General features: G+C 41.3%; 1 protein-coding gene across 1 annotated transcript in view; it reads right to left on the reverse strand.

The window, feature by feature from the left end:
- Nucleotides 1-12,394: 12,394 nt before the first annotated feature.
- Nucleotides 12,395-22,804, reverse strand: part of cib2 (calcium and integrin binding family member 2) — a 70,632-nt gene continuing 60,222 nt past the window's right edge. The window contains exons 5-6 of the mRNA XM_039773663.1: nt 18,549-18,744; nt 12,395-13,198 (exon numbers count right to left, since the gene is read on the reverse strand). Of these exons, the coding sequence (XP_039629597.1) occupies nt 13,177-13,198; nt 18,549-18,744 (218 nt within the window). The 3' untranslated portion in view covers nt 12,395-13,176. The remainder of the gene's footprint in view (nt 13,199-18,548; nt 18,745-22,804) is intronic.

Genomic DNA, 22,804 nt, shown 5'->3' on the forward strand with positions numbered 1-22,804 from the left:
ACGGGAGTGTATATATACGGTCAGCACAAAAAAGAAGGGGGAATCAAAGAAAAGGAGAAAAGACATGAACGGCAGGCTTGGGAACGATGATTTGGTTCTTGCAGTGAAGCTGTGACCGTTTAGCAGTGAACAGGAGCCCCGCATGACTAAAAAGTCTCTCACAGGCTTCAAGACGCAGGAAGTTTGTGCGTAGTCACTTGAATGCATGGCTATGTCTGATTAGTGAAACAGTCATGCAGTCGATCCACTGGCAACTTCTATGTCGCAAAAATATAGTTTAATGTATAAATGGAAAAAAGTAACGAGTCGAGTGTTACCCAATGTAGCGGAGTAAGAATAGCGTTTCTTCTTCACGAATGTACCCAAGTAAAAGTAAAAAGTATGGTGCAGTAAAACTACTCTTAGAAGTAATTTTTTTTTTTAAAAGTTACTCAACTAAATGTAACGGTGTAAATGTAACTCGTTACTACCCACCTCTGCCAACATGCCATCTGTCATCATCCTGCTAGATCTCTCCACTGCCTTTGACACAGTCAACTACCAGATCCTCCTTGCCACCCTCTCTGAACCTGGCATCACTGGGACGGCCCTCAGGTGGCTTAAGACCTACCTAACTTGGGCATGTGTCCTGGCGAGGAGAGATGTCAAAGGAGCAACTAGGGGGGTGCCCTCAAGGATTGGTGCTGGGCCCTCTTCTCTTCTCTCTATACATCCCCTCACTAGGCCCTATCATCCTGCCCCATGGTTTCTCTTATCAGTTCCACGCTGATGACACATAGCTGTACCAGTCATTCCCTCGAGAAGACCATACAGTATCAGCTAGAATCTCTGCATTTCTCACGACTATTGCAACCTGGATGGAGGAACGCCATCTTCAGCTCAACTTGGAGAAGACAGACCTTCTTGTTATCCCAGCTCATCCGTCCATTCAGTACACACTCACTGTTTTGCTTGGCTCATTACAAGGTCTACTCCTGTCCTGAGAAGGGTGTCTTCTAAGGAACTGTGAAAGAGGTCCTGAGTGTTTGGTATGTCAGGGATGGAAGGAGCTGTAGAGAAGGTAACAGTGTGAGTCAGCTAGTTTGTACCACACAAAGAGTTTAAGGCCAGAAGAGCTGAAAAAAAAGACTGATACCTAAAAATGGTAGCATTGTGGTGGAAACATTGACTGTAAACAGAAGAGATGTGTGGAAACCAGTAAAATCATTAATGAATTGTAGCAGCTGACTTCTGGAGCAAGAAAAGGCACAAGCACAATCATGGATATTTGCACAGATCCAGTACAAAAGGAAGAAAAGAATTGCTCTGCCACTCAGCTGACAACGATGTTGTCATCACTAGGTTCTACTTTATTACCCATTGCAACTTTTGAAAAAACTTGTAAGATGAGAAGGCATTTAGGGTAAGAACCAGCTCTGCCACTCTGATGAGGGTGTTTATGGGAGAATCCTGGACTGGATGTCTGTTTGAGGCCACTAAGACCTTCATCCATGAGGACAGACTGTGTACAGAGAGGTGATATCCACAGTCAGGACCATGAAACCTAAAGCTGTTAAATAGGAACATAAAAGGAGAGATGACATCAGAAATAATAATGTAATGTGATACATCCAGTTAAGAATCAGCATCTAAAGAAGAAAAAGGCTAACATGATAACTAGCAGCTGCATGAGGTCCCCAAGGGCCATGGGTCAAAAAATTGATAGTGCTTGATGTTGAGAGCAGCAATAAGATTAGATAGATAGATAGATAGATAGATAGATAGATAGATAGATAGATAGATAGATAGATAGATAGATAGATAGATAGATAGATAGATAGATAACTTTATTAATCCCAAGGGGAAATTCACATAATCCAGCAGCAGTATACTCATAGTGAATTGAGAAAAAAAAAATAGAAAAAATAGAAAAAAGGTAAAAGATAAAGTCATACACGGAGCTGCTGGAAAGGCTGCCACTCGAATGAGGCGCTGGAAATAAATTATTTGTTGCCCTTCATACAAATCATGCTATGTTTTGGGTATTAAGAGATGAAATATGCAGAACACCAACCACTGAACACTCTTTGTTTACTTGGGCATCACTGCATGTCTCTGATGCCATAAACAAGCACACCCTCAGATCCAAAAGGTGTTTGGTGTCTTCTTCTTAAAGGATGTGGAACAAAAACAAAGAGGAACTGACCGTGTGCTTCTGTCGCAAGTTTTTCATATCAGACATAAACTGAAACTGGCACCCAGTTGAGTGTTTGTGTGGCACTTCTCTTATTTTCTTAATGTAAATAAATGGTGGGCTTAGTAAAAGGTGTGACATAAAATGGCACATAGCATGGCTGAACTGAAGTCATGTTATTATAAAAAGGAGGAAGCGAGTTCAGCTGATGCCACAGTGAGGAGGTGCTGTAGCTGACATGGCCATGGAGGGGTGGGTGTGTGTGTGTGTGACAGAGTGTGTTCGTGTGTGTGTGCGTGTGTGTGAGAGAGTGTGTTCGTGTGTGTGTGTGTGCATTCATCAGAGTAAGGCCAAGGCAAACTTCTGCAAGTGGGAGTCGGTCAGATTAATACTGAAGCAAAGTGTCCATTATTGCCTAGTAAAATACAATATGTGATCTCCATTCATTTCTTAAAGAAATACAGTACAAGCCATCTAGAAAGCCGCACAAGAACATTAAATTGTACACCAGATGTTACAACTGAAATTGCTCATTCAGTATATAGTGCCTTTTAGGGACCAAGAACAAAGGTCAAGAGACTTAGTCATAATTTTAAAGTAGAAGATTTCATGACCTCCAAGTGTAGAAAGAACCCTAGTAGCTCCATCTTTATGGTGTCTGCCTACAGGTACTGTGGAGATTTCGTTTCCACAAAGCTACCTAAGTGTTTGAATGTTCTCTCCATGTCATCTCTCTTGTAGGGAGGACAAGGGCAGTCGACAATCTTCTGAGATGCACTAATGACATGCTGAAGCCCCCCGGTGTCAGCTTCCATAGCACACCGCGATACAGTACGTCAGCACACTCTCTATAGGAGAGCAGTAAAAGTTCGCCAGCAGCTTTTGTCCCTGATTGTTTTTCCTAAGCAATTTCTAGAAGTGAAATGAATGACCACCTTGGTGTTTGCAGTCCAAGACAGGTCATCAGACATGAACTTTTACAGTGCCCCTATCATGGCATTAGGGCATTGGGATTTCACATGTAGACCACAAGGAATGTGCCCCCTGATGGCCTCTCTAACACCTCTTCCAGCAGCAACCCAAACTTTTGTTTGTTGGTCAAGTACCGGCCAGGCAGTAGTTAGCTTCTGCTTAGCTTCAGGCACATTACCTCTTCTGAAGTGCAGGTGGTTAGTTGAGGGTACATTGTGGGTCTGATCAGTTAGGTGAGCTCCACTTCCATGGGGCATTCTGCACTTGAAGTGGCATTCAGCTCCCCTTGGCCTGTGCCAAAGCCAGATAATCAGACAGTGTTGTAACACGTCTCGCAGGAGATGCAGGGCTCACTCGCCAGGCCCATTTCTCCTGCTCCAAAGTGTGCTATGCCTCATTACCCAGACACCTCAGCCAAGTGTGTGGCCTCTCATTAAATGAACTGCTGGATTTCAGTGGCGTTTCCTCTGGGCGCCACTTTGTTTCAAATCAATTTCCACTTCATTTCACTCTAAAGAAGAGAGAAATAAATCAGCCGCATGATAATACCGCCAAGGGCAGAGTTCTCAGAGCCTCGCCGCTGTAGATTTACGTCTGCCTCTTAATCGAGCACAGAAATGCTGAGGCAAGCTGCCCGTAATGAAGCTGCTCAAGTTAAACATTCTTTCTATGAAATCTTTCTTTAAATATATCACACTATATTGCCTTTCATCCCTTCAGCAGGAAAAGATGGAGCCAGGGAGCGCTGCCAGTGGCATTGTCTTGGATGAGTTGAGGGGCAAGAGATGCAAACGCATGGGCGATCTCTCAAATTCCATAATGGCTCGCTAATGCTTAGAAATCTAATCCATCCGATCTGTGTAGGCTTTTTATTCAATCAGCTTCTATTTGACGGGGCGGCACAGACTGATGGACACGTTTAAATGGAGTTTATTCACCTGGCTTAAGAGAACAAAATGAGGTCATTGTGAATAAAATGAAGAAAAGCATGGCAAGCCGCTGTAGTTCATCTTACTAGTGAACCATTCATACTGAGGGCCGGTGTGGCTTTGAGGATGTTAGTCTCGCCAGGATGAAGAGCATGATGTCATCGCATATAAAACAATAAAATAAGCCAAACATTCCAGCAGGTCTTTGGTGCAGCTTGTCATGCCAATCTCAGCAGAGTTGAAGACACTTAGAACTTATAACGATAATAATAATAAATTATAATTCTATGCAGCGCTTTTCTCACTCCTCAAAGTACACTTTCACAGTGAGCCACTTCAACCTCCACTACTGTGTAGCATCCACATGGATGATGTGATGGCATACATTTTTGCACCAGTATGCTCATCACACATTAGCTGTTAGGTGGTGAAGTGGTGATAAACAGTTTAGGTGATAAACAGTTAGCCAGTTAGACACATGGTGATGATTAGGGGGCCATGATCAGGCCCTGGACATCTAGATACACCCTGCTCTTTACGAAGGATGCCCAGGGATTTTTTATGATCACAGAGAGTCAAGACCTCAGTTTTACGTCTCATCCATTTTTACAACACAATGTCCCAGACACTGCATTGGGGCAATGAGTTCCACATTCAGACCACAGAGTAAGACGCACCCTTGCTGGCCTCACCAACACCTCTTTCAGCAGCAACCCAGGCTTTTCATGAGATGGTCTTCCATCCAAGTACTTGCCGGGCCTGAACTTACTTAGCTTCGGTTGGCTGACCTCTTCTGAAGTGCATGTGGTATGGCCTGATGTCATTGTTGATTGGCTGAATAAATAAAGGGCCATCCATTATCCAACCCTTATATCCTAACTGCAGGGTCACTGGGATCTGCTGGAGCCAAGCTGAGAGAATCAACAATATCATTTCTAATTTGAGAGAGAGAGAGAGAGAGATCCCAAAGGGAAATTCACATACTCCAGCAGCGGCATACTGATAAAAACAATATTACATAAAGAGTGATAAAAATGCAGGTAAAAACAGACAATAACTTTTTATAATGTTAACGTTTAAGGGGTGGAATTGAAGAGTCGCATAGTGTTGGGGAGGAATGATCTGCTCAGTCTGTCAGTGGAGCAGGACGATGACAGCAGTCTGTCGCTGAAGCTGCTCCTCTGTCTGGAGATGACACTGTTCAGTGATTGACAGGAGCCTGCTCAGCGCCCGTCGCTCTGCCATGGATGTCAAACTGTCCAGCTCCATGCCTACAATAGAGCCTGCCTTCTTCACCAGTTTGTCCAGGTGTGAGGCATCCTTCTTCTTTATGCTGCCTCCCCAGCACAACACCGCGTAGAAGAGGGCACTCGCCACAACCGTCTGGTAGAACATCTGCAGCATCTGGACCATTTTAGTGCTGCTAAGCAGTAAATACAGTAGGTAATGTCTTTTTGATTGCTTTTCATTAGAGAAGGAAGCTGTGGAATAAAGCATACCTGAGTTGATAAGAGTTAAATGAGGCTCACGCAGGGCAGCTCCCCTCAATATGGAAGAGTTTCAGATAGACAGAAAGTGAGTCTTACCCTGTAGCTACAAATTTTAGACCTTTAGACCTTTTCTTTACGTGTACAATTGTAACGTTTTTGTAAAATTGAAAATTGTCAGGTCTAAATATGCTGAGCTCAAGAGTAGCACAGATGTGGAAGGTCATCAAATTAGGAAGAGTACAGGGCAACCATGTTAGTATTATTAGTATCTGTAACCAAAGAAGAGTGTCCATTTAAGAAAGGACAGAAGTCTTGTATTCTTGGTTCAAATCCCAGTCCTGTTGTTATCCATGTGGACGTTATTCCTGGGTGTGTGTTTGTGTTTTTCTCTGGGTACTATAGTTTTCCTCTCCAAAAATGTTGAAAACATATTAACTCTGTGAGGGGTGAATATTTTTTCCAGAAAACTCAGTTTACTGAAAAGCACACAAAGCAATGGATTTCACACATAAGTCAACATAAAATGTCTGTTGTTATGTGCTGTGGCTGCTGTTGGCACATGTTTGGCATCTCTGGCGGTAGTGGCTGTACGGGGGCGCCTTGATGGCCAGCACAGTGGGGCAGCGGTAGCAGTCGCAGTGTGACGCAATATTTTTTGTACCTTGTAAGTGTCATCGGTTTGTCATCGTAAGTGGTGGTCCTCCCAGGCGAACGCTGCTATAGGCGTATCGGCTACACAAACATGTTCAGCTCCACAATCAACTGGGGACTGATCAGCTGATGCTGATACCTCACTTCATTTTCAATATTCATCTCCTGATTACTTGCATAAAATTCCAAGTCCGACAAACCCAAGTCAGATTCAGCGATAATACGTAAAACATCAATGGAGTATTTAGTCTCTTGCCAGATGTCGATGCCATTTTAGAAGTTGTTTGCTCTGCTACTCACGCAGGGAATCAAGATTAAATTGACAAAGCTACTTAACTTTCCTTCTAGCAAAGAGAGTCAAACCTAAACGTAAGGGTGAGTTTTATCACAGTTTACCGATTACCGTCCTCTACCCCTGAATTTCGACAAAACTCGACATCAGCCCTGAAACAGTGAAGGCGACTCCGATTGTGAGTGTTCACTGTGTCACACATGTGCGAATAAGAGACAGCTAAAGGGCTTGAGTAGTGATAATACCATATCAGACCGGGGGCGGCAGGGGGTGCTGACTGTGTTTCTCAGTTCCTTGCAGACCGTTCCCAGGAAATCCCACCAGGTTCTGGCGCCATGGATGTCATCATTTTCGGCGGCTTGGATGATGTCACTTCCGGTTCCGGCACTTTGGATGATGTCACTTCCTCTCCGGTCCTTTAAAACCTCCAGTCTGGCAGTTCTGTTTTGGACTCAGTCTTGTGAATATCTCTGTTCAATTATCTTTGAACTTCTGCAGCCAGGATATAATATAAGGGTGGCTGCCCCAAACCTTTATAATGTCTGGAGAGTATTTCTTGTCACAGTTGCTGTGTGCTCTATAATGCGCTGACGCTCATCAGTTCCAAGATAGGCCTGTCCCCAGCAATCCTGAACCTAGTATATTTTTTAATGTAAGCAGCCATTTATTTCTGCTATGTTGTAGTTAGGGAAAAACGAGAAGGGAGTGAATATTTTTCCCTATTCCTCAAGGACTGACCAGTACTGGGTTGCTTGCCCATGTCCATTGTGGTTTTATATGCAACTAGCTGTGTTCCTCGCTGTGGGAAATTTCCTAAGACACTAGGCTTCAGTTTTAGTCCTGAGGATTAAACAAATGTATCAGAAGTACTATGTAAGTAACAGCACTGTTCCGTACACAATTTTTCCTTAGGGTTTAATATTATTAGTTCACGGGAGCTTGTTAGAGTTGAACATGCCACATACAGTTGGCCATAAGTAAAACATTCCTGCATGGGATCAATTTCTGCTTTACCTCGTGACTTGGCTTTTATTGATGGTCATTGCAAAACACAATTTCAGAGGAAACCGCCATCGCATACATTGGTATGGGAGACAGCTTTCCATCGCATACATTGGTATGGGAGACAGCTTTAGGGCTCTACTGGTAGTTGCACTCCAAGCCAGAGGGTGGCACTGTCGCCTAAAGCTTTTTCTCTGCTTCCCTTTGCAGAACAGAGGATTAATGAACATTCCACCTATGATGTCAGTTCTGCACTCATGAACCCACCCCTTCTGGGTCCCAATCCTGAAGAACGGCTTAGTTGCCATCATGGAGTCAGTCTGAAGAAGACATTCTTGCAATTATTGTGTGTATTTTCATTTGAAAAATCTTCCAGTTACACAAGGTCCACCTTGGTGCCTCAATTTTATTTTTGATTTGTCATCTGATTGCTTTGCACTGCATTCTTCTGAAATCAAACAGGAAGTTAGCAGGAATAATGGGAATTTTGGGTATAAATTCATTTCACCTTGTCACACATTCTGTAAAAATGGTAACTTCCATCAGATTTTAATGTAATGCTTTGATCTGTAATCTTGTACCGTTACAAAGCTTTGGAGGGTTTAGCTTAACAGCAGTGTAAACTAAATCATGGTTTCCTTTAACTTATTACATGCAGCATTGACGTTTACTGGCTGCACATTTATGTGGCCCATGAACTGAACCTTTTAAGCATTGTACAGATAAGAACAGGTGAAAAGAATAAATATGGTGAACTTTGTACAATGTCTACCACCTCTGTGTTCTGTCCATGGAGGACCCCTTTACTAAGGCATGCTGTCACTCCTGGCTTGTGTTGTACCCAGGGCTTGAAGTGGGATGGTACACTGCACCAGCACGTCCAAATTTCTGATTTGTGTACTGGAGATTAGTGGCACACTTTGGTGTGACCTCCAAAGGGACACTCAAGTTCTATGCATGTATATTACCACCAAAGGGTCTCTCATACCCCATTTTTTAAAGTATATGCATCTAAGCATGCTTGATAATCCAATCCAGCTTGAATCTGCTTGTGCTTTAAGAAGAAGCTAACAGAATAAGGAGTGTTGCATGTACCCAAGAAGGCCACTCGCTGACCACGTCTTCTTTGAGTTTCGCCTAACTTTCCTTCATCACATCTTATTTTCCATGCACTTCTCACCTGATTTTGTTTTGCTTTGCAGGGCAGCTGCCCATTTCCACTTGCTATGAAATAACAGCCACAGCTCGATTAGTTGAGCTATTCTGCCTGCAACATTCATCTGCATGAACTGCACACCCAGTTCCTCCACATGATCACCACTGAAGCTAAAAAAGGACAAAAACTTTACCAGTAAATTTCAAGGAATAAAACCGCACATGTCGGCTAATTCTCTTTCTTTCTATAACATCACCAAATTTCAATCAAACCCATCAAAGCTTTTTGTGTTGGAGGTTTACCGTTAAATGTTGATATCAAAATATCCTTTCTTAGAGGATACCTACTGACATAGACGTACCATCCGGCCAAAGTTCAGCTTTTTAACTAAACAAGAAAGAGTGTTTTGTTGATGAGTGAGTCAGTGAATTAGTCAGTCAATCTGACAGTGAGTCAACATTACATTATATACTGTAAGATCTACTTTTTGTAGCCACATCCATGCCACCACTCTATCATAAACAACTACTGCTGCCGAGTTGAGACAGACATCCCTCTGATGGGTTATCCCATCTCAGCCAAGGACTTCGCAGCCACCTTCCTAACCAAGGCTCTTACTGCTCAGCCACTCAGTTTGGTTGGACAGCCAACTCTACGAAGAGTCCTTGTGGTTTCAAACATCTTTTATTTCACAATTATTGAGCCAGCTGTGCTTCTGGGTACATTTAAAGCTTTAAAAATGGTTTTATCCCCTTTGCCCTGATCTATGTCTCACCACAATTTGTTTGTGGGGGTCTACTGAGAGTTGCCTGGACTTCATGTTTTGGTTTCTGTCCGGACATGCAGTGTGAATTGTGGGGCTTTATACACAGTTATGTGTCTTTCAAACAATCTCCAATCAAATCACTTTGCCACAGATGGACTCCAATCAAGTTCTGGATACATCTCAAGGAGAATTAAAGCAAACAGGATGCACCTGACCACAATTTAGAGAGCCACAGCAATGGGTCTGAATACTTATATGACAGAATGAGAGATTTTGTTTTTTTGCCCCAAGTCATTATGGGTTATTGAGTGTAAATTGATGAGTAAAAAGGCAAATGTATCCATTTAAAATTAAATCTGTGTGCAGAAAGTGAAGGGATCTGAATACTTTTTGGATCCACTGTGTATGAAGCCTATAAAGTGTGTACACTTCTTGTCATTTAATTTCACATAACGTTTGTAATTAACCTCTCTCATCCCCGCTGTCACTACACAACCAGAGCAGACTGGTGCGCCATGATACCAAAAGCAGCAGATAATATTTTTGCAAAGCAACAAAATGATAATTGGCAAATAATGCCATAGCTTGGCAAAAAAAACACAATTCATTTTTGTGAATGGTGGGGTCATGACTGGGTGTTATTGTGCTTGAGGATTCTGTTCCTTTATTATCTTATATATAAATGCCTACGCGTGGAAGTGTGTGTCTGTCCAGCCCAGGAAGTGCGAGGCTACAGCATGAAGCTCAAAGAGCCGCCAAGGCGGCCCCAAGTTAATGAGTCGAAAGAAGAAAGAAGTACAAGGCTACAGCATGAAGTTGAAAGAAAGTGACTCTGTCACCAAAGTGAAACCTCCGAGGAAAGACAAACGAGAGAGAAACTCGTTTAGCCGTTGATAGACAAGGGGGGGACAAACACGTCCACAAAACGAAACCGCCGACTCTGCATTTCAATTTTTTTCTCTGATAATTTCAATAGTTTCTAGGAGCCCGAGCTTTTTACACCTAGTATTTCATAATGATTCAGATTTGGTGTTTTGTTTTGCAACTTCTTAGCTGCCATTGTAGGTCCTCAATTGCTACCATATTGTAATGCCGTCATTAGGTCTGCTTCCATGCATTTCTAAAGGCGTTGAGACCTGTGTTAAATCAACACGACAGGGTACAAGGATTCCTGGGAAATTATTTCCTTATCCAATCTGTGAATACTAAAACCTAGCCTTGTGCAAAAAAAAAAAACAAACTTCCATATTGTTTCATTGTTTACTTCTTGCTTGTTCTCTCAACCTTAAATTTTGTGTCTCATTTTGGCTTCAGTTTCATTTTTTCTCGATCCTTTTTTGTTTTCCTATGCACATCTTCCAGGTCATGCTGGAAAAGTTTATCTGCCAGTGCACTGACAGAACAGGTGACAATAAGTATTCGTGAGACTTTTGCCCTATTTTATACTGACTTTCAACAGCGTTGCCTAAAATCATAATGACTGAGCTGCAAACGACAAGGTGACAGTAGTGTAAGCAACTGTAGAGCAAATCAGTCATTTAGAATTGGTGGCAATTACTGTTATGGACAGTGTAGAGCTGACACTCTAATCTGCACAAATGTGCCTACAAGTTGGCCCTGGTGGTTCCCAAGTTTAAGATTTGTGAATCCACTCGTTTATGGGTTTGTAAAATTAAAAGTTTTGTGACCCATTATGTGAAAACTGCAGATAATGCTGCAGCGCTACTTAAATGGACCGCAAATCCCAGCAACCCCGGATGTATTGCTTCATTGGGTAGTGAGGGCTGCTGGGTGAAGGATGAGCGCACTAGCCTTAAAACTGAGCCATAAGAAGCCAACAGGATCGCAATCGGTGGTGTCTTTTTGTTTCAACGCTTCACTGCATGAATGGATTACAATTTCTCTTGATTTACGTTCTTGTCCTGTGCCCACTTGTCGTGTGAATTCATTTGGGTTGGAAAACGTTTTTATCTGGGAGTGCTCCCAGTGCCTGCATATCTTCACGTACTTCGGCATCATAGGTAGGACAAAACTTTATGTAACTTTCAGGTGGCCATTCACAGGTACACCACCATCATTTGCATTTGTGAAACTGGATTGCGTTGTGTTTATTGTTTTGTGCTTAGTATTTTTTGTTGGATTTCTTTTGTATCTGTACTATTAATCATTTTTGCTGTTTATTACCACAAATATACACAAAAACTGCTTATAATTTAAATTTTATTAAAAGTCACTGTAAAAACCTCACACTGTTCCCACTCCATCTGAACTAGTGCGGTGCTGAGGTATCACCCGTTGCATGGCTGCACTCGGGTCCTAATCTGGATCCTGAGTTGGTTTGTCGTGTGGCGGGTGCGGCAATGCGTTTTATCACCGCGGGCTCCTAACTGTTCACTAAAGAACAGGTGAACTGCCATTGTCTGGGGAGTGCCATGCATCTTTTGTCCTGACAGCCAGGCTCACACACATGATTTAATTGTGCAGTGATCATTGTATCTTGCATCTCTTGCATCTTTTTGTATTATTATTAGTGCAATAAACAAAACATATTTGCAGATTCTTGCATTCATTGGGGTCCCTCGCAAATTGCTAGAGATTACTCAAAGATCCATTAGAACTTGAACTTTTGTTAATAAAATTGTCTTTATAATATTTTTATTATTTAAGGTGATTTAAGGATTATGGGTTACAATGAGAGTACAGGGCAGACTAAGTGAGTCCCACAGGGTCGAACAGTGAATCAGAGGCAGACATTGTACTGGCAGTCTTGTGCTTTTACAGTTACGTTACTACATTACACTGCCTACCTACTGCTGAAGACTTTGCAGACTGTTTCAGTTTCATGTGCACATTCCTGACATGTTTTACTAAATTAAATCAAAGCCCTGAGTAGCAACAACAATTTGCAGTGTAGCTTTCAACGTCCTACTGTACATGACAACAAAAAGACCCGGACCCAAAGATGCTTTCAAAAGACATTTGTTTAGTGTACAAGCAACAGAAAGTTTATATATTCCAAGTTTAGCTCAACAAATAGTGGAAACGCAAGAAGACAAGTAAAAGAGGAATGAGAGAAGCATGAGAACAGCAACAGGCAGTGAGGGAGCAAGATAGAGAGAGAGCCCTTCCTTCGACTGGAGATCAGGTCCATGTGATTGTCGTCATGCTCCAGCGACACTGGAATGAAGAGGACACACAATGCGTTTGCCTTCATGCATTTTGTAGAGGAGAATTGCATAGCTCTTATAAATGTGTCTCTTTTGTCCTTGGTGCCAATGCTGTGCTTTTGTTTGTACTTTTTTTTTTTTGCTATTTCCATTTTATAGGATGCATACCAGTGAAAGGAGGATTCTTTTCAAGTAAGTCACTTTCAGCCCTTGTCTGTCCAGAAAACCTGGTATGTTAAGAAAATTCAGTAAAGATATCTTCAAAGGCAGCAGATACTGTATAGCAAAAAGAGGTGCCGCCAATGCACCGGGAAGCTGCCTGCCGAGACCACCTTGAACAAATGCGCCACCTTTTCTTCAGGCCTCAGCAGGACCACATATTGCACAGAGGAAGAAAGAAGCAAACCAAAATGAACATGCATTTGCCTCTGCCTCGAGAAAACGGTGGGCTTCTGAATCTTTTCTCTTCCCTGTGGCTCCCAAACCATTTTCCGTGTGGGAGAAGTGAAGGGCAGTGTGTCTGTCGGCAACACTTCTTCATTCGACATAAAATCTGTCAGTCCCAAGTACCAGAGCCCTCAGATACGGATATGAAACGTGCTGCAAACAAAAAATAAATATGAAAAGGGCATAAGCAAACTTTGTGAACTTATGAGGCTGTGGAAGAAAAATTCAACTTAGGGGTCACATAGTATTTTAGGATAAAGCGTTTTGATACGCTTTCCATATCAAAACAGAGCATTCATCGTAAAGAAATAGCATAAAGGGTTAATAAATGTCAGAAACCTGTTTAAGCATATCAGGAAACCAGACAGAGGTCAAGTGAACAACAACATGTACTGAAAGATGACTAACAAGGCAGCTGATGGCCTGTGAACAACCAGAACGGACACGACATACACAGAAATTTCAAGAGCGGTCACGTATAAGTCAGGTCTTGAAACCCGAAAAATCGATCACAAAATCAGACCCCAACTTATGCGCCCGTTTAAAAATATGACACTTAATTTTTTTTTTTTTACATCTTCTTGATTCCTCCAATCTCGCACCAGATTCTCGGACACATCAAATTTTGTTGCAGCAGTGCAGTTACCAATTTTTTTCGCCACTTCAACGACTTTTAATTTTAAACCAGCTTCATATTTTCTTCTGATCGAACGCTCCATCGTAGATAAGGGATGCTCTTACGATAAAAGTGTATGAGGGTGTGAGATACAAAAGCACAAAACAGTGCAAATGTCGCTTCGGAACAGTTCGGGTATTACAGTGTGGTCACGTAGGCACAATACATAGAAAAAAAAGTCAGTGTGCTCCGTGGTTTCTCTCTCAGGTGGGCGTTAGCATATCATAATGTCTTGGACCGATAGGCTGAGTTTTCCGCATTTGACTTATACGGCCGACACTATAAAATACCGGAAATTACAGTAAAACCAAGCCCCGACTTATCCACAGGAGAACTTTAATGGGAGTATATACAGTAAGTCATTTCAGTGTAAACAAATAAACCAACCAGAATAAAATATATATGTTGATTGACAGTGTATGTAAATAGTTTATAGTTTATAAAATGAACCCTTAGCCTTTGTTCTGCTGACCATTATCATCATGCTGCAAGAGGCTGCTGTGAGCGATGCTCCCTCCTCAGCTTGGTGCTTAAGGTGAAATAATTGACGCAGATGGACAAGCTTTTCTTCTGCCTGATTACTGACTCAAAGGCTTTATCAGATTCGTCCTGTTAGACCAGGGGCCCTCAATCACAGTCCTGGAGGGCCACAGTGTTCTAACCTGGTTGCTTAATTAGAAAGTAACTCTTGCCAATAATTCAATTTCATGGCTTGTTACTGCTTAAACTCTGCTATGTCAGGTAATTCTCATATCCTAGATTTTCTTCCCCTTTCTAAGGTTATCATGCAAATGATTTGAAGGCTGAAATGGATGAGTAATTCTCAGCCCTTCACTTTTTTCTCTTCACTTCCCTTCCAAGTATTTAATTAAACCCAATAGTGCACGATAAATACACACATAGGAGTAAATGGTAACAAGCTAAATGGAGAAATGCTGGTCTCTTTTGTCATTTGCATGTTATTGCTAATTAAGAGCAATTAAAAACCAAGACTACAGCTGTTTAAGACTAAAATAAGCAATAAGGGTTCAAAATCTTAACAAGCGAGACAACTAAAGTGAGCAATAAGTGTTTCTTATTAAGCAGTTGGGTTGGAGCAAAAACCTGCAGGCACTGCGGACCTCCAGGACCGTGACGGAGGACCCCGGTGTTAGAAGATAAGTTTCTTTCTTTAATTAAGAAGTTGATTTCTACCACAAGGCTTCATGTTGACAACTTTTAGTTGCAGGCTGCCAATGTTCTAATTTAGTACTGCATAAGTGTGACCTGCACTCTGGAGAATTATGGCTTTGGGAAAATTAGTCACAGTCATGGTAAAAAGAAAGTCCTTTAGTTCTGTGATTTTATTAATCAGGGCCTAAATCACAATTGTGTTGTCACTAATTTTTATAAACACAACTATCTAACCACAGGTGACCAATAAAAACGTAAGAGAGTTCAATATGTTGTTATTTATTTTCAAAAACGAAGCAAATATTCAGAAACCATTTGGGAAAATACAGTATACAGTAAGTCCATCCTTTCCTGCTACCACAGTAATGAGCAGAGTATTCATCCAGCAGCCAAGTGTCACTAATGAAATGTACAGGGCTAGTTCATTACCAGGAAGTGTGGCCACCTCTAGTTAAGCAAAACATCTGGCACTCTGCTGTTCTGGAGCACTCAGCGTTGTGTTCACATCATGCCAAGAAGAAATTACATCTGCCATGGACTCAGAGAAGCAATTGTTGCTGCTCCTCAATTTGGGACGGGTTTTAGTCCATTTCCAAACAATTTGAAATTCACTGTTCCACAGTGAGAACGACTGCTTTCAAATGGAGAGGTCTGAAGACAACTGCCAGTCTTCTCAGGAGTGGATGTCCCAGCAGATTCAGCTCAAGCTCAGACCGTTTAATGCTCAGAGAAATAAAAGAAAAACCCAAGAACTACATCATGTGATATCCATGGTAAGCATGTTACACATTCATGTTCAAAATAGTAAAATTAGAAAAAGACCCAATAAGTATGACTTTCATGTAAGGTAGAAAAGGTGAAAGCCCCTTCGCTCCAAAAAGAATATGGCAGCACTGCTTAGGTTTGCCAAACTGCATCTGAATAAACCACAAAAATTGTGGAACAACACCCTTTTGACTGATGAGGTCAAGGTGGAGATTTTTCGTCATCAAGCACAGTGCCATATTTGGTGAAAACCAAACACAGAGTATCAACCATGGTGGTGGAGAGGTAATGATTTAGGCTTGTTTTGCAGCCACAGGACCTGGGAAACTTGTAATCATTGAGGCAACAATGACCTCCACTATGTATCCAAATATTCTTGAGTCAAGTATGACGCCACCTGTCCAACTACTTAAACTGGGACGAAATTGGATCATGCAATAGGACAATGATCTCTCGCAGACCAGGAAACCAACATCTGAATGACTAAAATGTTTAAAAAAGTAAGGTGTTGGTATGGCCAAGTCAAAGTTCAAACCTCAATCCCATCGAGATGTGCATAAATAGATGCCCTCAAAAATCAATGAAGCGATGTTGGAGAAAAGAGTGAGACTGATAAACTCCAACAGAAAACATTAATTTCAGGTTCTTGCTGCTAAAAATGGTTCTACATGTTACTAAATTATAGGATGGATTTCTTTTTTCGCACATGGTTTCTGAATGGATGCTTAATAAATAAAAACTTATTGAAATTTCTTATGTTTTGTTGGTCACCTAAGGTTAGATATCTGTGTTTATAGAAGTTAGTGATTTTGACACAACTGTGGTTTAGACCCTGACTAGTAAAATCACAGAACTGAAGGAGACTGCACTTTCTTTTTCCAATGACTGCGTAATGGCTGCTGGCTTTAGGCGTCTCTTACCTTTTTCAATGTGAGGTATTGCATGTCATTTGGGCACTTGCGACTTTTCTATGTGATTTATAAAGCCGTTTCCTACAAGAAATGTGTAGCCAATCTTAAAAAGATTTTTCCAGCCAGTGGAACCCATTAGAGCACATGTAGGTGATTAATGAGATATTTAACAAGCGACCGATCCAGCGAAGTAAGTTTACGTGACTAAAGGAATGCTGCCCAACTTTGCTGCCTGAAGGTTTCTGGAAATATGCTATGAAAAATGCTAGTTTTGCTTGTCATAAACTCTGGGGTTGAAATGTACAGTTGGTGGGATCATGCCAGCACCATACAGCACGTCAGTATAGACTGATGTCCATCAATAAAGCCATTTATCTTTTACACACGCTTACATGCATCCATATTTCCTTTCTGAAGAATCAGGAACAATCAACATTTATGAATGACTCAGCTGTCGTACAGTACACTGTTACTTCAATATTGCAATGAGCTGAACTCATGTTAGATTATTGTGAGAACAGAAGCTGACCCATCAAACTCTTCATCAAACAGTGGATGGAAATCATCTAAAGATCTGGCATAACCAGATAGGCAAGTACTAAAATATTAGCTTTGAACATCATAGTTATATTCTGTATAGGATTGCACTTGAGGGAAGACACAGAATTCTGAGCCTGCTATCCTCATGTTCTTGTACTCTTGTAAGGTTAAGAGGTATATACAAAGTAACTTGGTACTCTGCTAAATATGAAAGATGCTCTTTACCTAACTAGTGTATACTCTACTACATCGATACCATTTTTAGATATTAGTCTTTCTATCAGTTTTCTAAGATTGAAAACCTCTGTCTGTTACAAGCCATCAGACTTCTATGGTTACCTTTTCTACAGCTCCTTCCATCCCTGGCATACTAAAAACTCTCAACCTCTTTCACAGTTCCTTAGACTCCACTGCCTCTGTAGTGATGAGGTTAACTTCTGTAATGAAGAACTCAGAATGACAAAGGAAACCCTTCTCATAATGTGGACAGGTCCCTCAATGAAGCTAGGAGCAGACATTGTAACATCCACTCTAAGGGGAACTCCAATAATGAAATCTGCATCCTGCTGGTTCTCTCAATCCAATAACCCTCCCAATGGCTATTAAGCAGAACTTCTATATTTTGCAGACTGATCCTTCCACAGGAGCCACTTTTATGAGCCCTCTCGATCTTTTTCCAATGACCACCTAACCTACGCAAGCATCTTGTACGCAGCTCACTTCACAGCAGACAGCCACATTACCCACCAGGCACTTTGAGCTGAAACAGGAGATACAGTGTCACTTGCAAATATGTCACCAACAATCCGCTTGTATCTGGTACCCCTAAATTTAGTATTAAACAATGGGCCTCTTGCCTTTCTAGAAGCGTATAGTTATCTACATAGGTAAAATCAGGGAGACAGCTAGCAGGCCATTTCAGGGAGCACATTCGAACCGTTAAAATCAAAGACCTTACAAAGCCTGTTGTAGAACACTTTAGATCTCCTGATCATAGCCACACTGATCCCTCCATTTGTGTTCTTTCAGGAGGCTTCAAAGACACTTCTCAAAGAAAACCAGAAGAAGCTAAGCTCATTCTCACGTTGGAATCATATATTACTATTACTATTAGTTATTAACTACTAACTTTTTAATTGCTCTCTTTATCTTCTCTAATGGTACCATTTTCTCATCTACGCTCATCTTTTCTCCGTTCATTTGCTCTGGCTTTGTTCCTATCCTATATACTTTACCTACTCTTTCCTTTTCTGTTGCACACCTGTTGAAAGTTATATAGTTAGAACGTGTTTTTTACCGTCTTTCCTTTTCAGCATGGAGATAAGTTTTAAACATTTTTTTCCTTTGTGGATGCATGCTAACGCAGTCCTTCAATAACTCTAGTGTATAATCTGATTCACTCCAACTGCTCAGTGCTGTCAGATACAGGACTACCCACCTTAAGAAGTCAGGTGCTCTGGAGATCATGTTTTCAAAATCAGTAAATGCAAGCTTGCCATCTCCATCCAGGTCCGCCTCCTCAATAGCCTTCTCACATACCAAATTCACTTCTTCTGCTGTAAGCTCATCCCGGGTCAGCTTATTTAGGGTTTGTTCCAAATCTGACTTGCAGATAAAGTTGTCTGTGTTGAAATCTGAAACAAAGGCAGCAAGAAAGGAAATCTGTGTGAACAGCATCCTTCCACACTTAAAGAGTTGAAGGTCCTGTCATGGTAGTGTCTGTTATCAGCTTTATGGAAGTGTCTGTAGAGACTGCACTGTTGAACTGACTTCTCTGGGTGATGATCTTGACCCTGTAACCCTCTGCCGTGAGCCTCTGGTCTGCAGAACTAATGATGACAGTATGAAAATATTAATAAAATGGAGCAGTAAAATAAAATGTGAACCCCAGATAAATTATCACTCTAACAGAAAAAGATATAGCAGAGATGCTGGTTGTTGACGCCTGACAATACACACCTAACAACCACCTTGTTCTCAGGAATCAACAGGATACAAATAATGCAGGTGCTAAAAATGGAAAAATTGGATCACATCTTACACTGGGGCAGGGATGTTACTGAAATTGAGAATATGCCCATTTGCCAGGAATTACCTTTGCATGCTTGGATCATTGTATTCTAGTTCTTCTGCACTTTATTCTGACCCTCTCCTTTCCAATCTTAGTCTGCATGCATACTTGTACTCCTGAGAAGACATGGAACTGCTAAGCAGGGGTGCCCAACTCCAGTCTTGATGGGCCACAGCGTCTGCAGGTTTTCATTCTAACCCTTTTCTTAATTAGTGATCTTTTTTTCCTGTTAATTAAATTCTTTTGAACTAATTTTAATTAACTTGGTTTTTAAGAAATGTTACCCTGAATTTCTTTATCGTTCCTCTGAATTGCTTCATTTCTTTCCTTAAATGGCACCCAAACGAAAGTGAAATGTGAAGTGAGTGAGCCAACAGAAGACCAACTAAGTCAGGGCCTCAAACTTCAACCAATTTCACTCCAACCAGTTGCTTAATGAGGCGCTGAGTCATGTAGTTAATTAAACCCATTCTTTAATTTCATGGCTTGTTGCTGCTCTCATTGTGCAATAGCAGACATTTCCAAAATTGTGGATTTTCTCTTTTCTAAGAGCAGATCAGCATTCATGAGACCTTAACCTTTCTTTATTTTCAGATATTGTATGATGGTCACAGTTTGTTGGTCCTGTTTTGGCTGATTTTGTATTTCATTATTGTTTGGCTGCTAATTAAGGAAAAAGAAACAATTGAGGAGTCTGAGTCTCCAAGAGCAAGTCAATTAAAATTAATTCAAAAGAAGTTAATTAGCAGCAAAAACAGGTCACTCATTAAGAAAAGTTAAGTTAGAATGAAAACCTGCGGCCACTGTGACCCTCCAGGACTGGAGCTGGGCATCCCTGTGCTAAGGGTTATCACTTTCAACTGCTCTTGCGTGTGAATATGGAGAGTTGCAATCAGCCTTGTGAAATGTAAGTGGTCCTACTCCTGCTTTGTTCTTTACACTGGCTTTTAAAATCTTTCATGATTTAGACTGTAAACTGATGCTTTGTAGCCTGTTTCTTTAAGAACTGTTGTCAGGGTCATGTCCCTCATCTCTAGGGGTGGGGTCTCTGAGGTCGTGACCTTGACTTGATCAACATCCTTTCGCTAGACCCCTTATTCGATCTCCAGATAAAATTCCTTACTTTCATTTTGATAGTGTGTGCTTTCTTTTCTTGTATTGCCTGGTTACGACTTATTGCCTTTTATTTGACTTTGATTTTACCTCTCATCTTGGTTATGGTCGCTACAGTTTATTTTTAATTTATTTTGTTTTGGCCTTTTGACGCTTCTCCCAGTTTATTCACAAATTCAGCTCACCTGCTTTCCTGTGGAGTCAGGACAGAATCCAGTTAAAAACTGTTGCCTTGGCCTAAACATCTGTAGTGTCATGGGTTTTTTAAATTTTATATCTTATTTTGTTTTTTCCCCACACAAACAAAGATGAACTTAATTTTACAAGGGCAGTTTAACATCAAAGCATCTCCTCTTCCTGAATTGTACCTCACTTTTAAAACATCTATGTAAACAAAGTAAAAGGCCAGGATGATGCCTCAGGGTGTATTGATTACTTTATAACCTGCGAGCAGATGGGTACCTGGGATTAAAAATTGCCAAATTGCTTTACAGCTTGGGAAAGTAAGAGTTTGAACAAAAATATCCATCTTATTGACAGTCAGCCAGCCAAATGTGTGTAACATCACATGCTCCAGAATCCCATGCGGAATTTTAAAATAAATATAGCTCTTACAAGAGACAAACAGAAACAACATAAGGAGAGGGAAGGAGCAACGTCAGGAGAGGGCGAGAGACGTAAAAGTATTTCATCTAATCGTCAGTGAAAGCTTCTCATGAACAACATCGATCACTAAATCAAAAAAGCCGCCAAGGACATTCATCTTGGAAATGTTACATTTTCTGTAAGCTTTTTCTAAAGACTATATACAGTGCATCCGGAAAGTATTCACAGCGCATCACTTTTTCCACATTTTGTTATGTTACAGCCTTATTCCAAAATGGATTAAATTCATTTTTTTCCTCAGAATTCTATACACAACACCTCATAATGACAACGTGAAAAAAGTTTACTTGAGGTTTATGCAAATTTCTTAAAAATATAAAAATTGAGAAAGCACATGTACATAAGTATTCACAGCCTTTGCCATGAAGCTCAAAATTGAGCTCAGGTGCATCCTGTTTCCCCTGATCATCCTTGAGATGTTTCTGCAGCTTAATTGGAATCCACCTGTGGTAAATTCAGTTGATTGGACCTGATTTGGAAAGGCACACACCTGTCTATAGAAGGTCCCACAGTTGACAGTTCATGTCAGAGCACAAACCAAGCATGAAGTCAAAGGAATTGTCTGTAGACCTCCGAGACAGGATTGTCTTGAGGCACAAATCTGGGGAAGGTTACAGAAAAATTTCTGCTGCTTTGAAGGTCCCAATGAGCACAGTGGCCTCCATCATCTGTAAGTGGAAGAAGTTCAAAACCACCAGGACTCTTCCTAGAGCTGGCCGGCCATCTAAACTGAGCGATCGGGGGAGAAGGGCCTTAGTCAGGGAGGTGACCAAGAACCTGATGGTCACTCTGTCAGAGCTCCAGAGGTCCTCTGTGGAGAGAGGAGAACCTTCCAGAAGGAAAACCATCTCTGCAGCAATCCACCAATCAGGCCTGTATGGTAGAGTGGCCAGACGGAAGCCACTCCTTAGTAAAAGGCACATGGCAGCCCGCCTGGAGTTTGCCAAAAGGCACCTGAAGGACTCTCAGACCATGAGAAACAAAATTCTCTGGTCTGATGAGACAAAGATTGAACTCTTTGGTGTGACTGCCAGGCCAATACGATCCCTACAGTGAAGCATGGTGGTGGCAGCATCATGCTGCGGGGATGTTTTTCAGTGGCAGGAACTGGGAGACTAGTCAGGATAAAGGGAAAGATGACTGCAGCAATGTACAGAGACATCCTGGATGAAAACCTGCTCCAGAGCGCTCTTGACATCAGACTGGGGCGACGGTTCATCTTTCAGCAGGACAGCGACCCTAAGCACACAGCCAAGATATCAAAGGAGTGGCTTCAGGACAACTCTGTGAATGTCCTTGAGTGGCCCAGCCAGAGCCCAGACTTGAATCCGATTGAACATCTCTGGAGAGATCTTAAGTATGGCTGTGCACCGACGCTTCCCATCCAACCTGATGGAGCTTGAGAGGAGCTGCAAAAAGCCAAGCTTGTGGCTTCATATTCAAAAAGACTTGAGGCTGTAATTGCTGCCAAACGTGCATCGACAAAGTATTGAGCAAAGGCTGTGAATACTTATGTACATGTGATTTCTCAGTTTTTATTTTTAATAAATTTGCAAAAACCTCAAGTAAACTTTTTTCACGTTGTCATTATGGGGTGTTGTGTGTAGAATTCTGAGGAAAAAATGAATTTAATCCATTTTGGAATAAGGCTGTAACATAACAAAATGTGGAAAAAGTGATGCGCTGTGAATACTTTCCGGATGAACTGTATATATATATATTTAACCAGACTTTTACTATCAGTCTTGTTTTCTATTTTTTCTTGTTCTATTTGGTATTATTATTCATTAATAAACACCAAGCTGCTTTTAAGTGTCTATACTTTGTCTTAATATCTACAGTGA

Source organism: Polypterus senegalus, chromosome 12, assembly GCF_016835505.1.
Source record: "Polypterus senegalus isolate Bchr_013 chromosome 12, ASM1683550v1, whole genome shotgun sequence".
NCBI classification, from domain to species: Eukaryota; Metazoa; Chordata; class Cladistia; order Polypteriformes; family Polypteridae; genus Polypterus; species Polypterus senegalus.